Here is a 24,025-nt window from a genome sequence, read left to right as displayed (position 1 = left end):
TCCCTCATGCCAGGTGGGCTCCAGAACTTTCGAAACCAGCATCTCCAGGTTAGCCTTCACTGGTGTCTCTCAAAGGGTTTCCAGGGTGGGACTGAAACCATTTACTCTCAGATTATAAAGCAGGGCCCCTTTCTCAGCAAATGCTCTTTTCACCCACTAACCCAAGGTGAGTAGGCACGCTTAGTCACTTACACTCAGGAAAGTCGGAATTGGCTGTAAGTGTTTCTCTAGACGCCACCCTGTTCTCCTTGGCCGGAATATGTATTTCTATTTAGGTTCACTTTGCATGCAGTGTGTAGGATGCTGCACTCTGGCGTCAGATATAAGAAGCACTACTATTAGCATGGCGCTTTACAGGCTGAAATAAAACCCCTTCACTGCCATGCGACAATGGGTTTAGCCGATGTTCTGATTCATGCCACACCTGGCCTAATCCCTCTCTTTTAGTAGCGATAGGGCCAGATGGCCCAGTAGACAGCTGTGCAGTATTAGTTCATATGCCTAGGGCATTCGGTCAAAGCGGCCAGTATGGCCGTAATTTTAGGGGGGGACAGGGGTGTTTGTCCCCCCCAACTTTCATGGTACACCATGTTGTCCCCAATTATTTGGCTGGGGCCCTTCTTCTTAAGATGTCATGTCCCCTCCAACATTTTCAGCAAAGTTACCTTACTGACGGCCAGAACGCTTTCCCTGTCTATATTTCACTTTGCAAGTAACCTTTGCATCTGAAATGTGGCCAGTGAACCCTGGCGCTGCTGGTGTGTCCTTGGGCCGCCCATTGCAGAAGTAGATCTGTATCCACTGTATGGATACCAGCGACTATATCCCACACTGGCCGAGCCAGAAGCCATCTCCTGTGAAGCCCCTGACGCCAGGTCTTAGCCATGGACCAGCAGAACGTGTGTCTGTTCAGTAGAGCACCCATGGCTGCCGAGAACTCGCCTTCACCCAGAGAGTGCACGCTGACAGGCGGCCTGCTCCCACAGTCCTTTGAACTGGGAGGGAGACGTGGCCACACGCTCTCCTGGAAAGCACAGCGCAGCATCTGATGGCGCATGGCTGTTGATGGCAAGCAGGTTTCTTTCTAGTTTATTTGTGATTCATTAGGTGCACATTGTGGGAAGGGATTGCTTCACGTACATGTATAAGGCACCTACTATCTGATTATCACATTTGAAATGATGAGTAACATTCCAGAAATGACAAGTCACTCTAAAAGATGACACACCATGCATTAACAGTTTCATCTTGAGGTTGTTAGGGCCATGCTCCATTGTTAAACGTACGCTGTATCCCCAAGTTCAGTTACCGCTTATGAGGCGGATGTCTCTCATGGAGGAGATGCCTGGATATGCCTCTCATGAGGGAGATGCCTCTATGGTGGAGATGCCTCTGATGGCGGAGATGCCTCTCATGAGTGAGATTCCTCTATGGTGAAGATGCCTCTCATGAGGGAGATGTCTCTCATGGTGGAGATGCCTCTCATGAGGGAGATGCCTCTATGGTGGAGATACCTCTCATGGTGGAGATGCCTCGCGTGAGGTAGATGCCTCTATGGTGGAGATGCCTCTCATGGTGGAGATGCCTCTCATGAGGGAGATGTCTCTCATGGTGGAGATGCCTCTCATGAGGGAGATGCCTCTATGGTGGAGATACCTCTCATGGCGGAGATGCCTCGCGTGAGGTAGATGCCTCTATGATGGAGATACCTCTCATGGGCTACCTTGCCCTCTCCTCCTACCTCTTCTGCCCCTCCCCCCCTCAGGCTTCTTCTACACCTCTGCAGGGCGTACCTCTGATTAGTACCCCTCCCGGGTAGTCTTTCAAAGACGGCAACCTTCTCCATATCGCCACTCTAAACTCTCGCTCAGCTGTTAAACACTCCTCTGACATCTGCTGCCTCCTTGAAGAACTTGGCCTCGATGTCCTCGGTCTCACCGAGCCATGCTTCACGGCCAGCTCTGTCACAAGCTTTGATACTCTTCTTCCTGATGGCTACAAGATCCTCTCGTGCCCAGGTCCAATCCTTCAGGAGGGGGTGTAGCCCTGATCTTTCCTGAGTGGATTCCTGCCTCTGTCATTCCTACGAAGGCCTATTCCTCTTTAGAATGCCACATCTGCAGGCTCTTTCTCTCTCCTAGCCATTCCCTTACTGTGGCTACCATCTATCGGCCACCTGGTCAGATCTCTTCCTTCCTCTCTGAGTGGGCGGACCTCTCCTCTTCCCTACTGGTCTTTACCACTCAACTCCTCCTTCTTGGAGACTTTAACATCCACCTGGATGCTTCCTGTCCTTCCTCTGGACTCTTTCGCGATCTCTGTGACTCTCTCTCACTCTCTATTATCCCCTCTGGCCCGACTCACTCTGCAGGGCACACTCTGGATGTTCTGATCTCTTCAGACCTTCCCCTCACTGTCCCTCTCACCAATCCTCTCTCCTGGAGTGATCACTTTCTCCTTTCGTCCCAGCTTACCCTCTCTATCCCTCAGGCCAAGCCAACTCCAGCACTGCCACCTACCTTCTTGGTCATCTGACCCATGAAGCCTGTGTCAATTGAGGCTTTCGCTGCCACTTATCACCCCCTCCCCCTTTGGCTGACTCACACCCTGATGCAGACTTTCCATGCTGCACTCTGCTATATCTAATACTATCGATGTTCTTGCCCCTGTCATGAAGATCCGCTTGAAGCCCAAAGCCAAGTGCAACTCCTGGTACAACTCAGACCTCGTCACCCTTAAACGCAAGTGCAGGATGGCTGTGAGGAAATGGCATGCTTCTGGTATACCCTCTGCAAAAGTGGCCTGCCCCCTGCTCCAAAGGCAATACCGGCTCTAGTTCCGCACCAAGAAGAGAGCCCACATCCAAGCCTGCGTCACTATGGCATCTAACAACTCGGCCAAACTCTTTAAAATCTGTAAGGAGCTGGCCAATCCAGCTGCAGTCTCTACCCCTCCTGTCCCTTCCCAGGCCCTCTGCATGGCCCTAGCTTCTCATTTCATCTCTAAATCTCAGGATATCCTGTCCTCTCACTCTTCCTCTCCCCCTCTCCCCCTACTCCCTGCTCTTCCTCTGGCCCTTCTTCGGCCACCTCTCCACCCTCCTTCTCCGCCTTTCCCCTGTTCTCCCCAGATGAGGTTTCTAGACAAGTCCAATCTATGAAAGTCTCGTCGAAACAGGTTCACCCATGTTCCTCCAAAACCATCAAGGACCACATTGACACCCTGGCTCCTGTTCTGGCTGACTTCTGCAACCACTCCTTCACCACTGGAGTCTTCCCTTCCCCCCTGAAGCACTCCCTTGTGTACCTTCTTCTTATAAAACCCTCAGCCGACCCATCTTGCCCAGCTAACTATCGCCCAATCTCCATCACTCCTTTCCCGGGCAAGTTCCTGGAAAAGTTGGCCATCTCCCTGCTTAATCTTCACACTAAATCTGTCGGTTGTCTCCATGACCATCAGTCTGGCTTCAGAGCTGAAGCACGAAAACAGCTCTACTGAACATCCATGAAGACCTGCTCTTCAACCTCGATTCCAACACCCCCTGTGTCCTCATCTTACTTGATCTCTCTTCTGCCTTTGACGTGGTCAACCATGCCATCCTGCTCAACCCTCTCTGTGATAACCTGGGTATCACTGATCAGGCCCTGGCTTGGCTGACTTATTTCCTCTCCGATCGGCCCTCCCAGGTCCAACTGGGGTCCTTCTTTTCCTCTATCTCTATCTCTACCCGTGGAGTTCCCCAGGGGTCTAACCTCTCTCCCTGACTGTTCAACCAATACCTGGCACTTCTTGCCCACTGCATTGCCGCTATCTGCCCCAACATTCAGTGCTACGCGGATGACACTCAACTCATTTTCAAGCTCCCTCAGCCACCTCTTCTCCTTCTCTCATCTCTAACTGTCTGTCAGCTATTTAGGAGTGGTGTGCCACCAATGATCTCTGCCTTAATGCCAGTAAGACTGAGATTCTCCCCATCAGCACACCTGCTCCCTCCTTTCCTGTCACTCTCTGGCCAGCCTCTCTTCGCCCTCTTCCTGCTCCAACCTTTGAGGCTAAAAACCTCAGCGTCATCTTCGACTCCACACTCTCCTTCTCTCTTCGCATCTCTGACATCTCTAAGAAGTCACACTACCAGCTACACCTCATCAGAGGTATTGTTCCTTTCTTCTCCTTCCCCAGAAGGTCACTGTCTCTATAGCACTGGTCCTCTCTAGGCTGGACTACTGTAACAGCCTCTTTCTAAATCTGCCTGCCTCTACACTGTACCCCCTGCAACTCATCCAAAACAGGACTCTGAGACTTGTCCTTGGCCTCAAGCCCAGGGATCGTTCCTCTCCAGTCCTGAAATCTCTGCACTGGCTCCCAGTGGTGGTGAGGATTAAGTTCAAAATCCTCTGCATTGTCCACAAAGCCTTCTGGGGCCTGGGGCCTAAATACCTTCAATTCTCTCTTCCTAAATATGTTCTTCTCGAGCTCTTCGCTCATCCGCCTCCAGCTCCCCCAGGGTCAGTCACTTCTCCAAGCAAGGAGTTGGTGGTAGATCTCTTTCTTCGCCTGGGGCATCCCTCTGGAACAGCCTCCCTGCCTCTCTGAAACTTGAGGAGAACCATCTCCGGTTCCGGAAGAACTCCAAGAACTTCCTCTTTGCTTCTGCATTCTCTTCTCCTCTCCCTTGCTGATCTCCTGGCTGAAACTGATACTGCACTGGTTACCTGGCTACCCACGGATCTCGGTCCCAGGTCCCCGCCCTGCCAGTTTCACACCTGCACTGCCCTGCTGGAAACCCTTGCACTAGGGGGCTGTTTCTGTATCCCTGCAGCCCCCTTCCAGCACTTGACACTTGATGTCTGCACTTGCCACCAGCTGGCCGCACTTTTTATGTATTGTTTTATTTATTTTACTGTTTATCATATGTACTACACTTTTCCCGCTCCCCTCTCCCCTGCACTTGCACGATCTCATTGTCACCTGGACTAGTAAGATCGTTGCCTCTGTCTTCCTTCTGTTCCCCCTCCCTTGACTCGTCGCGCCTTGAAACACTTGTGTATAGGCACGTTAGAAATGCCATATAATATCATATCATATCATGGTGGAGATGCCTCTCGTGAGGGAGATGCCTCTACGGTGGATATGTCTCTCATGGCGAGATGCCTCTCATGAGGGAGATGCCTTTCATGAGGGAGATGCCTCTACGGTGGATATGTCGCTCATGGCGAGATGCCTCTCATGAGGGAGATGCCTTTCATGAGGGAGATGCCTCTATGGTGGAGATGCCTCTGTGGTGGAGATGCCTCTCAGACGAAGATGCCTCTCACGATGGAGATGCCGCTCAAGAGTGAGATGATTCTGTGGTGGAGATGCCTCTCATGGTGGAGATGCCTCTCATGGTGGAGATGCCTCTCATGAGGGCGATGACTCATACGTGGCCTGTGTTGTAAGGTGAATGTAGGGAGGCATTTATTATACCTGTGTCTTGAGCTCAGACACTGGATCTCCTGTTTGTTGATAGGGGAATATCAGCTCATGATGGCTGGGCCAGATATGGGTCCAGAACGATATACCCTGCACTCCTACTTGACGTATGGAATTCTAATGATTTCTAGTGGGTGTAAGTACTAAATGTTTTGGAATATCGTAATCTGATTTGAGGTGCAGAGGAGAAAAGGTCAACCCTGGCATATGGGTTGAAAAAACTGATATAGAACAACAAAGTTCCTGGGTAGGGGAACTCCCGTCCCCTGCACACTATCTTAGGCTCAAGGATCAAGCCAAACTTCTAAAGAAACATTGTCCTAACATATGGGCATTAAATTCAATCTTATTGTACACTTCAAACAGTTTTAATTTAAGAATTCTTTTTTTCATTGAGGACAAAAGCGTTTATTCTTAAGGCCCAACGCATTTCGAGATATTCTTTTTCTTCATCAGGGGCATGATTCAAATCATTTCTACAAAAAACATCAAATAGTATAGTTTTAGTCATGTGATCTAATGTTAATCATTTTCCCAATATCATAAATGTATAATTGATCTCATATTGTAACGTCTTTCAACCTCCAATTCATACTATATGGTTTTTAGTATGATCTGCAGTTAAATGTTCATATTATCTCAATGACATTCGATACATTTCACTGATTAGTTATGACATAAGTCCATTAATAAGTAGTATTAATTAAAATTGGGTCTGTACATAAGAAACTACGTATCATGAACAAATTGTTTTCATTGCATTGCTACATAGTAGCTATCATAGGAATACATAATTGCTGACCTTTAAGTGAAATGTTTCAGCTAAAAAGTCAATGACCAAGGTGTGTGTATTCCTCTTCAATATCCCAAAGACCAAGATATCATTATCTAAAGCGAAAGGAATGGTATATAAGTATGTGACACAGTATTCAAAGATGGAATTGAAGGTCTTCAAGGTATTCATTAAACTTTGCTCACCCAAAATACATATGTCTTGATGTACGCTGTTTCTTGTTTTAAACAAGAATCCATGTGTGATATGATCTGTGGGTAAAGTAATGGATTTGAGGGATCATTCCCCATGTTGTGTATACCTGGTAGACAATTCGAAATATCAATCCTGTCTAGGAATACTTACTCAGAATCAAGTCCTATGGGCGAAATGTAAGTATTGTCCTTTGGTGGCTTTGCAGTGCAAGTTTTAGTTGCCAAAATGGCTGGTGTAAATAGCAACGTGTTGACGTCGTGATGACGTCATTACGTATGATGTTCATGACATCATTTAAGTGAACAAAAACAACCCTATGTGAGTCGGAGCATTATATGTTGGAATAATAGTTGGAGACACATGTAAAATTACATTCTATAAACTATATGCAATCTATTATCCATAGTGTATGTATAATTCAGACAGGACTAGAATCCATTTGACCAGCTAGATGGGTGACTATATCAGATCACCTCTGACTGTAGCAAGATCACATTCAAGGGGAAATTCAAAATTAGAAATTCAGACTGAACTAACACATACTGATTCTCATATCGTTGAACCAACTCCAATAAGATCAAATTCCCAGTATTAAAAGGGAAGAGAACTGTCTTCTCAAGAGCTCACATTTTTTATAAAACCTTTCATTGGCATCATTATGTCAAAGATGTCAAAGAAATCATGTACTGTATATCCATGCATAGGATCTTTAATATACATGAAGTCCTGTTGATTGATGTTGCCTCATATGAGTTCACATTCTCTCTTACCGGTCCTACGTGTGTTAATTCTACTGGTGTTAAATCGAGTGAATCGAGTTATTCTGATCAGTATCTACAGAGCCATTTACAATGTGTGGTCTGTTGGTGATTCCTACTATAGGAATGGGCCCAGGTACAATTCCTCATTCATCCCTAATGGGGCCATAGAGTCAAGTTTATAAATCTCAAATAGTTCTCTTTGTGAGAGTCTTCTGGGTAGATCCCCACCCCTTGGCAGGGGGTGTGTCACTTCTAAAATGATACATCTCAGTTGTGCTATGGTATGTCTGCTGGCTCTGAAATTTCTGTACACCAGTGATTTAGCATTTGCAGTCCTCAGATTGGACTGATGTTTGGTCCATCTCTCTTTCGCTTTACGTGTAGTTTTACCTACGTAATATTTGCCACAAAGGCATTGTAAAGCATAGATAATGTTTTTACTATCACAGGTAGCATAGTCATGTAGGGGTACCTTCTTACCTGTGTTGGGGTATCTGATGTACTCTCCTTTAATCAGACTGGAGCAGTGTTGACAATTTAGGCATGCAAATGTGCCACACTTGTGTTTTATTTAGGATTGTCTGCAGAGGATTTTTAGGTTATTAGGGTGTCTCTCAGTGTCTACCTCTCTTGTACGCCAACATGGGCTGTTCTGGGAAAAGGCAATGAAAAATAGGATCAGGTTTTATCAGGTCCCAATTATCATTAATGATTTTCGTGATCCGGTAATTCTGTGAGGAAAGTTTAAAGGAGTGGATCAATCTAGTATTTTCCTTTTTGTTTTGTCCTTTGAGGAGATCCTCTCTTCTGAGTGGTCCTACTCTTGTTATTACCTTTTCCAAAATTTCATCCAGGAAACCCCTCACAGAAAATCTAGTTCTCATATTCTCATACTCTTTTTGTAGGTGTTCTGTATTGGATATCTTTCTTTTTAGTCTCAGGAATTGACTAAGGGGTAAGCTTTCTTCCAGGTGTTTAGGATGAAAACTATTATAGTGTAGGATGTTATTGACATCAGTGGGTTTGCTGAAATGTTGGTTAATAGCTCCGTCCCTGTGTAGTTGATTGCCACATCTAAGAAGTGAATGTCCGGGGGCCAGTTTACACAAACTTTGCCCCGCTGCAAGTGCACAGTCACACTGTATTAGGACTAGGGCAAAGATTGCTCTATTTCTGGAAACACTGGGACATATTCAAAAATCATTGCACCATGATAAGTGCAGTTTGGCATGGTATAAGCACCACAGCAAACATTATGCCCTGGTGTCACAATGCAGTGAAAATGTATCTTTTTTGTGCACTAGGACAATTGTCCTGTTGTTTATACTATGTCAAACTGCACTTGTCATGGTACAATTGTTTTCTAACATGTCCCAGTGTATTTAGAAATATGGCACATTTTTCCCTATTGCTAATATCGTGCAACTTTGCTCTTGCACCGGTGCAAGCCCGAGACCCTATTCAATTCAGGAAACAGTAATACCTGGACCCTTTCTGAATTTTCATAGGGCATTGAAACTGTGATCCTTTTCTACACCAATGGTTGAATCCACACAAAGGACATTTCCGAGTTCACTCATGCTTTTGAGGACTGCAAATCTGAATCCGACTGCCTTGATTTTTCATTGTGGCTCTCTGAGAGGGTTTCAAAACTATTGTTAGAGTGTATTTTCCCCCTTTAACAAGCACATTGGACTGTGTTTGTTATGTTAAAAAGTGCAGCCTTAGAATGCTTAATGTCGTCCAGATAGCTCAGCTAGTTAAGCATTTGCAACAGACATCTAGCAGGCCAAGTTTTCTTTTCCTTGCAGGGTTGACTCAGTTGTTCATCCTTCTTTGGTCGATAAACTGAGTACCATTACATTGGTTAATAATAATAACACCTATTATTACAGTGCTTAGAAGGGGGAAACATCTGGCATGGAGCACTGTTTAAACATGAGTCTTTGTTATCAGTGCATACAAAATACCAAAAAAAGGAATTCAGTAGCAAACATTATTGAAGTCCTGCGAAGAGAGGGCCATGTGAGTCAAAGGGATGGGTTGATATCCATATGAGAAGCAGAAGAACAGTTTGGGGGCTTAAAGAAAGACAGGGGGTTAATTCACCATCACAGAAGTGGTATAAAATGGCTCCTTTTACCAAAGTGAGATTGATACTTTCCCCCAACCCTGACTCAGGTCTCAGATAGTCTCCTCCCCTTGTTGGTAAGGGAATGCCCAATATGATGGCGTGCTAGCAGTCTGACAGTGAGGATCCCTCTATATTGCTTTACTACAAATAGCCCCTGATCACTGAGCATAGCAGAAACTATCTTAAGTTCCATTTGATTGACTCGGTTGTATACTAATTGACCTTTTCACAATTGACCTCGGGAGAATTGACCTCGGGAGAATTGACCTAATTTAGAAGGTCAATTAGGACAAAAAATGCGGGGGGAACCACCCACAGCCCCCCACCCAATCCAAAAGTCCCTGCAACTCCCCACCCAATCCCGTTATATTTATAATCCAAAACCAACACAATACATATATAAAATAACTAAAATAATATAAAGGTCAATTGTGCAGAAGGTCAATTAGGACCACTATAATTAGGTCAATTGTGCAAAAGGTCAATTGTAAAAGGTCAATTTGGGTAATACCATTGACTCAGTCCACTTCTTTGTTCCTTGTTTGCCATAGATCTCTGTCCATGATGTTTAACTGCAAGCCTCATCATCTCGCGGGACAGCAGTACAAGAGCGTGTAGTCCCTTCCGCGCTAATCCTAGGCTGTATCCACCCGGTTTCTGACTAAGGTGTTACTGAGAGCCGACTGCAACTTCCTGTCCCTAAAGATGTAGATGAAGGGGTTGCACGAGGCGCTGAGCACAACGAAGACAGTGGCCACCAAGAGCACCCAGGAGGGGATGGAGCACCACGGGCAGTAGAACTTGAGCATGTTCAGCAGGTAGAATGGGAGACGGGTGATGGCCACCAATGCCACCTGAAGCACCATGGTTTTGGCCATGCTTTTCTGCTTCAGGTAGAAGCTCTCATTACTCCGAGCGGCATCTCGTCCGCCGATGGTGTCCTTCACCTTTTTGAAGATCATGACGTAGAAGGTGGACGTGATAAGCAAGGGCATGAGAACGCAGAGGTAGAAGAGCACGTAGACAATGTACTCCAGTTTCAGGGTTATCTCCAGGGAGCAGGACACGCAGCACGCACCGGATTCCGAACAGGTATCCATCGCAGATGAGGAGGATGTGTTGCCATTGGGAGGAGCTCGGAGTATTGTCAAATTGTTGTATCCCGACAATGGGATGGTCGCTATGGCAACACCGAAAGACCAGCAGGAGGCAAACTGGAGCGTTGCACAACGGAAAGTGAACATAGATTGATACCTGCAGAGGAAGAAGAGGAGAAACAGAGAATTTCGCAATGAGCAACTTGAGAACAATTCACTCTTCTAATAAACATCTCCATTAATATGCAAACAGAAAAGCACCACTGGGTCCTATTGTGACACTGACTGCGGCATACTGGGAACTTGGGATTCTGCAAGGAAATTTAGCCCAGCCCCTCAGAGTAAGAAAACACAGTAGAACAAATGTACTCCCTCTGAAGGGACTGAAGGCGAACTGGTCGATTGGGGAAGAGTTGATACCGAAGCGCTCAAATTGTGCAACGGATGTAAGTAGAACATCGAAAGTGGCAAATAAAAGGGGGAGGGACTAGATTGCATGTGTAGATATATAGCGGGGGAAACGTAATGGGATTTGTTTAAGAGGAGAAAGATTGCATCGATACCTGTCCTTAAGGAAGTAGAAGGGAGCGCTTCTACATAACTCACAGACCCGGCGTATGACATAGAGGAATTTCATTTTAGATTCGAGGTATAATAGTACACTACGACCAAGTAACCCCGTTATCAAGCCCCCAGAATTCCCATTAATGAAACAGCAGCTTTTTTGGTCTTTACAATAGGAATGCGGATATTCGTCCAGCAGTTATATAAATAGTCCTAACAATGGATGTTGGATGTCCTTCTAATCCAACTAAGGTAATGGTTCCACTCATAGCTCACTAATTAATACAGCATTCACAATGCCCAAACCCTTATACCCCTGCTGTTGGCTCAATGAACACATTACCATCCACAGTATGGCATCTCTCACCAGAGCGGCTACCAACCAGTTGTGTACAGTGTCCCCACATGACGACAATGAGAGGACATTCAATTACTGACAGCAAAAACGACCCATGCAAATTCAGCCAGTTACTTAGTCGACTGTGGTTTTCAAAGCAAATAGGACCTTCTGGCCCAACTACTGCTGCCCTGGAAACTTTCCCAGCCGTACAGTCCACCAAATGGGTAAATGAATACGAGAAAGCAGTTCCCCAGATGGCTAGAAGTTGACAGAGTAGATGGTTCAGTGTCCCCATCATGGCCACACCCAATCAGTGTCTGGCCAGCTAATCAGTGGACTCTGCATTATTGCCAGCATAGAAGCACCATAACAAGGTCCGGTCAATGGCTGAATGGATGCCCCAGTGATGTCAGCATGGAAGCTGCCCGCCGCTGTCTGGCCAGTCTCTGAGCAGAAACTCCAGTGTCTCAAACATAGAAGCACCTCTTTAATGTCTGGCCAGTGACTCAGTGGACTCACCAGTGTTGGCAGCATGGAAGTACCAAACCATGGTCCGATCAATGGCTGAATGCATACCCAAGTGATTCCAGCATGGAAGCTGCCCGCCGCTGTCTGGCCAGTCTCTGAGCAGAAACTCCAGTATCTCAAACATGGAAGCACCTCTTTAATGTCTGGCCAGTGCCTCAGTAGACTCGCCAGTATTGGCAGCATGGAAGTACCAAACCATGGTCCGATCAATGGCTGAATGCATACCCAAGTGATTCCAGCATGGAAGCCACACACCGCTGTCTGGCGAGCCTCTGAGCAGAAACTCCAGTATCTCAAACATGGAAGCACCTCTTTAATGTCTGGCCAGTGCCTCAGTAGACTCGCCAGTATTGGCAGCATGGAAGTACCAAACCATGGTCCGATCAATGGCTGAATGCATACCCAAGTGATTCCAGCATGGAAGCCACACACCGCTGTCTGGCGAGTCTCTGAGCAGAAACTCCAGTATCTCAAACATGGAAGCACCTCTTTAATGTCTGGCCAGTGCCTCAGTAGACTCGCCAGTATTGGCGGCATGGAAGCACCAGTCCAGATTCCAGTCAATCATATAAGCACCTGTTTAGTGTCAGGCCAGTGGCTCAGCTGACTTTAGTAATATTGCATTTTTTGTGTTTTTGTATTTATTGAGGATATCATCTTTTGACAAGAAACACTAACATAGGTACAAACAGTAGCCAGGGCAATCATGCACGTGGGTACCTTAAAATAGAACATATGCCATGGAAAATGTAGCAGGTGTTGATAAGGATGAGGTAGAACATGAACTGGAGACAATACAGACTGACAGGGATGGGATAAGCATATTCGGTTCTATGTCATTTCATCGAAGGGCGCAATTTCAATGGGTTTTTTTCTGAGCATGTTTTACTGAAAAAACTTATCGAAGTTGATTTGTTTTTATTTTTACGGGAGTACGCCCACAAACCCCCATCCCCTATTCTTTGTTTACCTATTCCTGACCCCCAACCCTTATATATACTTTTCCAAGCCCCACTATATATTTCGATGTGTTTTTCCGGTAAAATGTACTCAGAAAAAAACCCATCAAAATGACACCCGTCGATGAAAGAACGCTATACTGCATATTCATAGGTGTAATTACAGTAACAGTACCGCAGAGGCGTAGGGGGAAAGTGCCAGGGTAGTGTGGAGGCCCTTTTGGTGTGAAGGAGCTGGAGTTTGTCGGCCATGTTAAAGCATGGATGTTATTGGTGTTTTCAGTTAATGGAGGCAGGGAGTCCAATGTTGGGATCAAGAAGTGTGAAGGAGTGAGGGACAGTGAGATTAAGGAGGGTGCTAAATAAGGTCACGGGGTGGAGAGTAAGGGGGGGTTTAGCCCATGAGTAGATATTAAGACTAATAGCAGGCATCTGAATATGGGCTACTTGCGCATCAAGAGAAACCAGCATGGATGGGGTGTGGAGAGGTGGGTTAAGAATGGGAGAGGTTGAAGAGGGCTGGGAAATAGGACTAAGTGGTAGACGCAATATCCTTATAAGTTTGTCGAGCGAGGAGTGGCAGCCAGCTCAGCTGTGGGGCGCAGGCGCGAAGACAGGATAGTGTAGGATAGAATAGCAGTGAGAGTGTATGAGGAGAAGAAGGTGGAAGAAGACACGTGAAGGGCAATGTCATTGGCAGAGAGGGAAGAGGACATGTCTCATATGATCACACAAATGTAAATTGCACCTAAAAAGCTCCTTAGACTACCCTATAGCACTTAGAGGGATAGATTAATTATGGAATGTGGTTTGGTGCCTGTAATCTGCCAACTATTGTGGAAACCGGTCCTTTACCGGGTTAGGTTGTGGAGCTCGCCGGATTTTAGTAAATTCCAAGAAGCTCTACTCGATCTGTTGAACTATCCGGGTGGTCGTTCTCTTCCTTGGCTGTGCCATGTAAAGATACAGCTGGTATCTGCAGGTCTGAAATACCTTTGGATTAACCCTTCTTCCATGCCCATTAGCGCAAAGGGCGATGTGAAGTGGTTTGCCAGGTATAACACCCAGGAACACCTTGCTTAACACTGAAGTTTGGACAGGATTATCTCATTTCAAAATCTATTTTGGAGGGAGAGACTTAATTGGGTTATGGCTCACTGGCCTATGCTCATACCCTGTTTATTAAATTTAGAGTGGGTACTCTACAGGTTGCAGCATTTACCTGTGGTTGGACGGGGGTTCGTCCCCAATTTGTCCAGCTTGTGGCATGGCCCTGGAATCGTAACACATTTTCTGTTATTCTGTGAATGCTACTGTGTTCTACGAAAAATGTATCTGATTCCACTGTTCAAGAGAGAATGTGTCAGAAGCAGTCTAGAAGCGGTTGCCTTATGCCGGTCTACTGTATCTATCAATTTAATGTATTTTGTCGCCAAATACATTTATCGCGCTTGGCTACGTCGGAAGATTGCATGTATTTTGTGATTGTACTCTTACTGCCTAGTCCTTATGGAATTTTATGGTATTTTATGTGAATCATTTTGAAGACTGTTTTATTTCTTGTGAACTATGAAATGTATTGCATCAGCTGATGGCAAAATCTGTCGAATAAAGCATTCTTTGATTGATTGATTGATCTATGTATATAATGGCTCTAGGCCCTAAATGCTAACATTATTAATAGTTTGTTCCCTGCTGATTGTCCCTGGTATATGTTCCTTTACCGCTTCACCATCTGGTCTACTTCATCCATGCATCCATTGCATCTTGGAAAGGCACCCTACGCAAGGACTTTCCCAGAATTCTGAAATGTATCCTCTATTAAAAATAAAATTATTGATTCAAATTAATGCAAAATAGGTCTTGGGAAGCATGGTTTGTATGGCAGACGAGAGTTGGGGGGAGGTGAGAGCGGGGGAGGAAATGGGGTTGGTGAAATAGCTCGGCTTAGTGGAATCCAGAGCCGTAGATTGTGCTCAGAGGGCATCCTTGTGAGAGGTTAGATGAAGAGTTGAGCAGCTAGAAGAGGAGTGACATTTCCACCAGTGGCACATGCAGAGGGACATGCTAGTCTTAAGATGGCAAATCCCTGTGGTGATACAAGGCTGTGGGCATGGGAAAGGATGTTTCCTTGAGTGTGTGTGTAGGGAGGTTATTGGGAGAGCCCAGAGAGCGGTCAGATAAGAAAGTGTAGAGATAAACTTGATGGAAGCAAGATATTTCTAAAAGGGTAATGTCTCTCATGAGAGCAGTAGGACCATTTTTAGGAAGGTAGTTATGGAGGGGTCAAAGGAGGAAGTTTTGATCTACACGGGACTGTAGATCATAATAAGGTTTCTTTGGGGGTGATACGAGGAGTATGGATGGGATATGCAATGGAGGGGAGAAGAGGAAAGGGAGTGAAAGGGCAGTTCTGTCATAAAGGGCCTCGAGGCTCAGGGAAAAGAGAAAGAAGAGAGCTGCACGCTGGAGAATGAAGGCGTTGAGATGCATGTGAAGGCAGGTGGGAAGAAGGTCACAAAATAAAGTAGAGTTAAGGATGTCCAAATCCAGACCTTGAGGGCCACAAAGCTAATGGGGTTTCAGGATGGCCTTCATTAATATTTATAGGGATAGCCTGAAAATCTGACATGTTTCTATCCATCGAGGCCTGGAGTTGGACACTAGTGACCAATTGCCGGCATGGAGTAATAGTCTCAGAATTTGGCTGATAACTCAGTGGATTCTCTTGCTTCCGGCTGAGTAGATACTCCAGGGCTTAGAATGGAAGACCTGGCCGTGTCTTGCTAATGGCTGAGTTGGTGCGCCAGTGTTCCCAACATTGATGTGCCTCACCAGTTTTAATACACTCTGATGGTCTCTGCAGGGAAGTAGCACCTACACATGTTTCTACAGTTATTTGGCTCCCCATGGGTCATACTCCAACTAGCCTGGCATGGAAGGCCAAAGTGGTTTGCTAACAGTTGCATTAACTCAGCACTATTCCCAAAATGTAATGCAGTCCATGTCAGAATAATTTCTTGGTACTTTTAAGGTCTACATAAGCGAGGAAGTCAATAAGACCTACCCACCTGGTTGGGAATGCCACAGCGTACCAGCGATGGATGGCAATAAGTAGGTGATGAAAAGAAGACACCAGCGACCAGGCTACCACACCACACACCACCATCAGACATGCCTCAAAGGGCATAGTCACATGTAGGCTGATGAAGCTGACCAGTGGCATGGCAAAGATGCACTGTGCCATGTCGGCGCAGCCCATGGAGACAAGAGCTGCCGCGGTGAATGAGCGCCGCCGCTTCCACCACAGAGCCTTTAGCAGCAGGGCATTAGCCATGGTGATGAAGAGGACGAGCAGCACTGATACTGAGAAACCAAGGGCAGCAAGGACCTGATGCTCCATTCCCTGTGTGTCCCGCAGGCTCCAGAAGCTGGACGGCGTTGGGAGATGGTGTAAGAGATTGGCATACGACATGGTAGTTGGTGCAGGCATCTGTTTCAAGGAGTGTAGAGGATGCTGCGGGGGGAAGAAACATTATTTGTGAAGCAATCGTTCTTTATGTCAACAACCCGCGATTCTCAATGAAGGTGGGATAATGTAGAGCCTTGCAACATGAAATCTTAATGACCAAATTCTACCTGGGGACAAAAAGGCTGCATGACTTGGGCATGGTCCATGCATTGACAGAATGACAACTTGAGTACAAGAGAAAACTCGACCACTGATTTTGACCAAACTAGTGACATGCCAGAATAAACTTGTAGAGATAACTGGAGACTTTGGTGCAGTCACTCTAATGTTGACATCACAGAACCTAATTACCATTGTGACGAAACTGAGGATGTCGTCCCTTCTCCCCTAGGGGGACACCTTTCCCGTGGGACCAGGGTGGTACGTCCACAGTACAATAGACCTCATGGTGGTGGTGCACCTAGCGAGGATTACATGGGGGAGGAACCCCCTGATGGGATGAGGAACGACCATGTTCAAAGAATACGGTACTCCCAGGCGTTATCTAAACCCTTCCCCAATGTTAAATCCTCCATCCCCTTCTATTGATAGGGCCAATGTCTGCTATTGTCAAGTTAGCCAACCTAATATACTTGACATGATTAAAAAAGCAGACAAAGCAAAGTATACTGCATATGGCTCTATTTCAATGATTGGGAAACCTAATATACTTGGCATGGTTAAAACATCAAAGGACGCCAAGTATAATGTTTATAGCTCTACTAAAAATATTGGAAAACCTATTGTAATTGGCAAGATTCAAACATCAGAGAATGCAAAGTATACCACATGTGGCTCTTCTGCAAGTATTGGGAAACTTCATCTACTTCTGGAAACTGAAACATTAAATAATGCACATTATCTTACATCTGACTCATTATAAGTATGACGGTCCGTAAACAACGGTGCCGGTAAGCTTACCGGCACCGTTGTTCCAGACCGGCATACTACAGGTCTGCCTGCCGGAGCCACTGTGCCTGGCAGGTCGGACACTGCCAGTCGGCCACAGTAGGCCTACTGTCACGGAATCACTGGCCCCGTTAACAACGGTGCCCGTGCTTCCGTGTTCCCCATTCCCAGAGAGTATAACAAGCCGGTTTGAATATTGCAAGTCTTGGACCTGCACCCAAATGAGATCATGAAAGGATAACTGCTTGGCAGGAGAGTCAACCAAGCAGTTATGCATATTGCAGGTCTGGGACTCACACCCAAAAGAGGGACAGTACATGAGAGGACATTTGCTTGGCAGGGAAGTAAACCAAGCCATTCTGAATACTGAGAGTCTGGGACCCGCACCCAAAATAAGTGAAGTATACAAATCCTACACTTGGGCAAAAGAAGTGTGTCAAGTTTGTGAGATAATTAGGAGAAGCACAAATAGAATATTCTTGTGAACTGCCTACTGACATTTGTATAAGAAAGTACAGGCCTGGGAGGCCCCAAAAGGAGAGAAATACTATACAAAGGAATCTAGGGGAAAAGACTATGGGGGTCGTTACGAGGTTGGCGGTAAGGGGTTAACAGCGCCAGTAAAGGTGCTGGTACCGTTAACCCCTTACAGCCCTATTACGAGCTGCTCGCGGGACACGCAAAGGGCGCCTGGCAAAACCAGGTGCCCTTATCGGGTCCCGCTAGCAGACCAGGGAGCTAACAACGGGCACCGTTATTAACGGGCCCATTGTTAGATCCCTCCCCATTCCCATTGAGCCCTATGGGGGCTCGATTGGGAATGGGGATGTACCGGGTCTGGGTTCCTCGAATGAGGAATCACCAGGTCCTCCAAGGTTGGAATGGCATGGTAAATCCTCATTTGAGGAACCCGGACCCGGTACCCGGTAAGGAGGTAACCATGCCGCAAATTGCGGCATGGTTACCTCCAACCTCGTAATGACCCCCTATAACACTACCTTGGAGTCCTGCAGTTTTCAACAGTTCTTTATTTTTGTCACTTGTGATTATCTGAGAGACTGGGAACTTTTCTGTTGGTTAGATCTACAAAGAACACTACAAAATGGAATCTAGGGGAAAGGATTATTAACCTAACCTTGGAGTTGTACCTTTGTGAACATTTCTTTATTGTCATCAGTTTTGATTACCTAAAAGACTGAGAACTATTCTGTTGGTTGGATCTAAAAAGAACACTTTACTTTGGAAAGAGATCATCCTCGAACAGTTGGCTTATGTTATTATTGTTAGAGATAGACGTAGGCTTTCTGAGACATGACAGTGACGGATTTTATCATTTGGACATTCTAGAATCTCCTTAGTATTCTTAAATGAAAGAAACCCCTTCTTAGTTCAGGGACACAGAGGCATTTTTCCAACCCCATTTCATATAATAAACGTTTCTGGCCAAAAACATACCACCACTGTGTCCGGACCTTACTTCTTCACCAACACACCATGTAATCAACTTCTGAGAATGGCTAGACCACAAGGAGATTTGGGAGGAGAATAGCAAGCAGGAGTGAGAGACACTGGGAAAAGAGATGGAGATCAGGTGGAGTAGAGCGAGAGAGTGGCACCAGACAGACAAGAGACGCAGAGATGCAGAGGACAAACTACCCAATTTAGAGAGACCATTTTGGAGCAGTAGATTACTGCAGAAGTGGCTGACAGTGCAGCCATGGAGACCTTTGGCTGTGTCTAAGGTGTGGGGATTAGGATGGTTGGGAAATGTAGTGGTGGTAATCGTACTGCCCTCCTTTCACTGGCAATACACGTTTGCACACTGTGGCCCCTCCCCTTCAGACCAGTGTTATCAGCCAATTGACATATAATAATGACTGAGTCACTGGATGGGGCAAAACTAACTTCACAGACAGGCTCAAAAGTGTCAATGGGAAGTCGACGAGTGACCAAAAGCCCATATTAAATTGCTAAAATAAGCCTGAAGCAGCATTGCACATGAGCTCAGAGAGAATGCCAGGCATGTCACTCATTAGCAGACATAGCGCGCCAGCCAATATTACTCATGATACCACAGATAACAGCAGCCAACATCACTCACAAGCAGAAACATGACAACAGAAAATTTCACTCACATGCAGCCAGAGAAGAACAGACAACAACGCTTGTGAGCAGACACAGAGCATCAGATAAAGCCACTTATGTGTAGAGAAGCAGATGAACACGTCACTTATGGAGCCCACCTCCTCACCTGCGGCATATTGGAAGAATAGCAACAAAGCACTATGCATGACACCTGGTATTACTCGAATACTGCATCATAAATATGAGAGACGTTATGCACTGAGATAACCGTATAGAATGTACCCACGAGCTGATGTGGTAAAAGAAAGTCTGCAGACACCATTGGACATAGAAGAACTATAAGTGAAGTCTGACAGGTGCAAAGTGACGTCATGAAGAGAAGACACAAGATGCACTGAAACGATATTCGGATATCGAAAGAATGAAGATTTGATTAAAGTGACGAAGTAAACACATATGCGAAGATGAAAAAACACCATATACACTTAGAAGATAAGTAACAAGAGATGCAGTAGATGTATATACGCAGAAACGCAAGGTAGATAAGACAATCTAGAAGCTTGCTAAAAGAAGGAAATATAATGTGAGTAAAGCAGCCATGATGAGGAAATGGACGTCAGCATCATATAATGGTAAGTGAGAGGCCTTGAGGAGAAAGACCAATGCTGCAGAGTTGACAGTCGCTGGAATACAGATTTGTACAGAACAAAGAATATTTGTTTGGCGCAGCAACAAGGATGCCGCAGCAAGAAGCAACTGCAAGGCCCCAAAGGAGTCGAAGAGGATAAGCTACATATGCAGGACATATTTCTCTTAGATTAAGAAAAGGAGTGAATAATTGTGAGTGCCAAGTATTGAACAATCAAAGATGCAGAAAGCACATGCAAGACGGAGCAACCAATTCTCCAGAGGCCGAGGAAAGTAATAGCATCCAATATGATTGAATCAAATGGCACTAAATAAAAGGACAGAATGGACAAAATCATGCTCTCCTTACATGTGGTATGAGACCAGAAGATGAGGCCTATTCATAAAGCTCCAGATGAAGATAGCAGTGTACCTTCACTACCTTTTAAAGTTCAGAGGATGAGAACAGTCAGCAAGGTCAATTACAGAGAAGAATCCTTGGCTGTGGGCTAGGCTAATTAGCTAAGGAGGGCAGTTGTTCCCCTGCACCTGGGTTTTGTTGCTTACTTTCGGCTAATGAGCCAAATGTTCAAGGTTGGATAAGAGTGCCAACCAATCATAAGGGCCTATACAATGGTGTACCATACAGTGCTGCAGAAGTCTATTTGCTTCTGTTCTTATGCTGTAAGTAGTTAGAGGTAGTTAGAGGTTGGTCAAGGCATGCCTACCAGATAAGGGGCAGCCAATGATGATACTAACACGGATATGAAATGTAGGTATATATGTTCCTTTAACAAATCCGTCTGCCCGATAAGTTTTTACTATTTGCCATGTAGGATGATGTCATAGCTGACATATATCGAGGTATAAAGCCTTTTGCTTAATGGAAATGTGTTGAGAGTGTGTGTGGTAGAATCTGTTTGCTCGCCAGGTTTCCCTACTTTATTGAACTGATAATAAAGTAGTATGTTGACATATCTTTTGAATCTGTCTGATTATTTGGGCCTGAGATAATTTATGTCTTAATCCCATATGAACTTGGAAGACTCCAGGTGCTACTGCACATTTTGGTGGCACGGGAGGGTTTCTGATCCAGACTCTCCGATTTTTGACTTCTTCCACTATAAGCTAGAAGATCGCAGAGTTTCCTGTGGAGAGCAGAGGAAAAAACACATGAAAAACGAGACGGCTGGCAGGTGCCTTTTTTAAAGAAATTCCTGTCCGGTCCCCACGCGTGCACTGCGGACTGAAGGTGAACTGGTTAATTGGGGAAGAGCCTATACCGAAGGGCTCAAACAGAGCGATGGATGTAAGTAGAACATCAAAAGTGGCAAATAAAAGGGGAGGGACTGTATTGCATGTGTAGATATATAGTGTCGGAAACATAATGGGATTTGTTTAAGAGAGAGAGAGATTGCCTCGTTACCTGTCCTCAAGGAGGTAGAAGGGAATGCCTCACACTCCAAGTAGGGTATTTCTAAGGGATTCCTGAGGCAAGGCCAATATGATGACTGCATTTCACGCTCCAAATGGGGTAAAATGGAGATGAGATACATTTACTAGAGACAGTAAAGAAAGCCGATCGTAGAATTTGTTGTGCATATTTGTTTGGGGTTATGCACTAGCTGGGATAAAATAGGTTGTAAACTGGAAATATAGAACAATAGTAATAATTTGACTGCTTATGAGACCCTAAAAACAAGCGATTGGCGCCAATCATAGGAGGGCAACGGTTGAGAAAAAATAGAGCAAAATAAGATTCTTAAATTGTTGATAATAAACCAGCAGGACAGTGAAGATTGATACAACTCTAAAGAAGAAGCAAAACAAATATTATTGTGTAGGCTTGGAAATTGTCTGAAAAATTGTCTTCGGGAAATGGGCAGTGATTTATGGTGCTTGCCCGAATTGATTGTTGTGATATAATTAATTAAGGTAATATTGGAATAAAAGGTCCAGTAAGTATTGACAGTTATAAATGACTTGTCATCATGGAGGCCACTCCGCTTCTACACTTGTGCAAAACATTACTGAGATACACACCTAAAATTAGGAAATATCACGCTGAATGGGTAAGAGGCATGGCTGGAAAAATGTTCATGCCTTTGTCTCAAGAGGGTTCCCTATTAAAAACAGTATTGCAACACATGACAACATACTTACTTGCTGTGTACACAGGGACGAGGTTACAACAAAGGTTAGCTATTTTAGAGCTATGGAAAATGTGTCAGAATGAGAGAGAAGCAGCGGTATATGTTAATCCGATATTTGCACCCCCTGCTTAGTAGTGAAGATAGTAGAGAAGAGAGTTAGACTAAAGAACGCAAATATATGTCCATACACATTAAAAGTGAGGAGCGTAACGAGAGAAGGGACAACCTGCTAGAGAAAGAAGAAGGGACCAAGAGGCAAAAAAGGGAGGAAGACAAAGCCAGTGAAGTGACAATTGTACAGAATGAGTGGATGGGAGGGTACTGACAAAGTTAAAGAAAGAGAAGAAAAAGAGGAAACGGAAAGGAAGGAAAAGGAACGAGAAAGGGCATACAAAGATGAGAAGGAAAAAGAGAGAAAGCGAAAGGAAGAACGGAGAGGTATGAAGAGCAGGTAAAAGAGAAAGAGAGAAAAGATGGGGAAAAGAAAAAACGAGGAAAAAGACAGAGATTGAAAGAAAGAAGGTTGCAGAGAAGGCGAGAGGAAGAAGAGAAGAGACAGATGAGAAGACGGGGAGAGCAAGAGGAGAGGGAAATGAGAAGAAGTAGGGGACAAAGGAAGGAGGATGGAGATCACATTGTTAACAGATGTGTAATACCACTTGACAAACGAGAACGATGGGATAAAGAGAGAAGGTCCCAACAGCCCCACAGGGAGCTGCACGAGATACCTAGAGTACTGACATGGGCTGATGAGCATGAGGCAGAAGGAATAGGAAAAAGGATCAGGGAATTATACGGACAGATGAGGAAAAAAGATGGTTATGAGACCAGAGGAAATATTGAGGGATCTCCACCGAGAGAAAGAAGAGGTAGATCGGATGAGGTAATGATGGACAAGCATAGAACACTGTGCCTAAGCAGACTAGACTTTAGTGATGAGGAAATGGATAACAGCTATACCAGTTGGGGTATAATGATGTCAGATGAAGAAAGGGAAGGAAAAAAAGAGCGCAAGAAGAGGGAGCATGTGGCTCTTTCATAGATCCAGACATAGGAAAAGGGGTAACGTGGTCAGATTTAGGAGAACCAGAAGCAAAAAGACCAGAACCTATATCATATCCTGAATGACCACAAGGACAGCCGCATAGTGTAGGGGAAATGATCCCGTTTTATGTAAGCAGATTGAGGTCATTGCCAGGGTGAAGACGAGTGGTCGAAACTAGCCACACCTGGAAGACAAGAAGCGTAGGTGGGTACGATTGTAGAACAGGGTTTACACAATTCCCGTTATTAGAGAAAGGGGAGGATGACCACAATATATACCATGGCCGCAGATTGATAATGATAATTTAAAATGTAAATTAACTAGTTTGACTGCAGGAGTGGAAAAGTAGATTCATGAATTAGAAAGAATGACAGCGGGAATGACATTAGCGTGGGTGATGTAAAAGGCCTACTAGCAGCTTTTCTAGGGGAGAGAGCGGATGACATTTGGAGACGCGCGGGATATGCAAGTGTGACAGCACAAAACAAGACACACGATGGAGCGCTGTTTAATAATTGTAGAGCAAGCAAATGGAGGGCACTTAGAGTACAGTATCCTGATACGTCAGACATGGGTGCGATTATGACAAGGAAAATGGGAGAGAACGAAGATCCTATTTCTTATATTCAGCAGATTCAAGAACATTGGTGTCTCAAGATGAGGGAACCGTGGGATAAAACAGTAGCATTATTTTATTATATTTTCTGTCAAGGACGGCCCGAGGCAGTGCATTGGCAGATGAAAAAACAGGTAGGGATGTAAGCGAAGCCATGGACAGAAATTCCGTTGACTATTGTACATCATTGTCGATTGTTACACAAGAAGTATTGAAAAAAGCAGAGAATAGGAAGC

General features: G+C 45.2%; 1 protein-coding gene across 1 annotated transcript; it reads right to left on the bottom strand.

Annotated features, from left to right (window-relative positions):
- Positions 1–9,990: 9,990 nt before the first annotated feature.
- Positions 9,991–16,318, bottom strand: LOC138579863 (adenosine receptor A1-like). The gene is made up of 2 exons (XM_069650091.1): positions 15,915–16,318; positions 9,991–10,609 (listed from the first exon to the last, which is right to left on the bottom strand). Exons 1-2 carry the CDS (start codon positions 16,316–16,318, stop codon positions 9,991–9,993), a joined length of 1,023 nt encoding a protein of 340 aa, XP_069506192.1.
- Positions 16,319–24,025: the final 7,707 nt, after the last annotated feature.

The sequence above is a fragment of the Ambystoma mexicanum genome, chromosome 3p, assembly GCF_040938575.1.
Source record: "Ambystoma mexicanum isolate Mex_15411 chromosome 3p, UKY_AmexF1_1, whole genome shotgun sequence".
In the NCBI taxonomy this organism is placed as follows: domain Eukaryota; kingdom Metazoa; phylum Chordata; class Amphibia; order Caudata; family Ambystomatidae; genus Ambystoma; species Ambystoma mexicanum.
The sequence above is the reverse complement of the archived record's forward strand: the minus strand, read 5'-3'. Positions and strand labels throughout refer to the sequence as shown.

What these genes read in the sequence shown, in the direction of transcription:
- LOC138579863 (XM_069650091.1), bottom strand. Translation starts at nt 16,318, where the DNA reads ATGTCGTATGCCAATCTCTTACACCATCTCCCAACGCCGTCCAGCTTC. An exon ending in GCTGTGGCATTCCCAACCAG is followed by an intron (nt 10,610 to 15,914) that starts GTGGGTAGGTCT and finishes CTTCCTCTGCAG; the next exon opens with GTATCAATCTATGTTCACTT.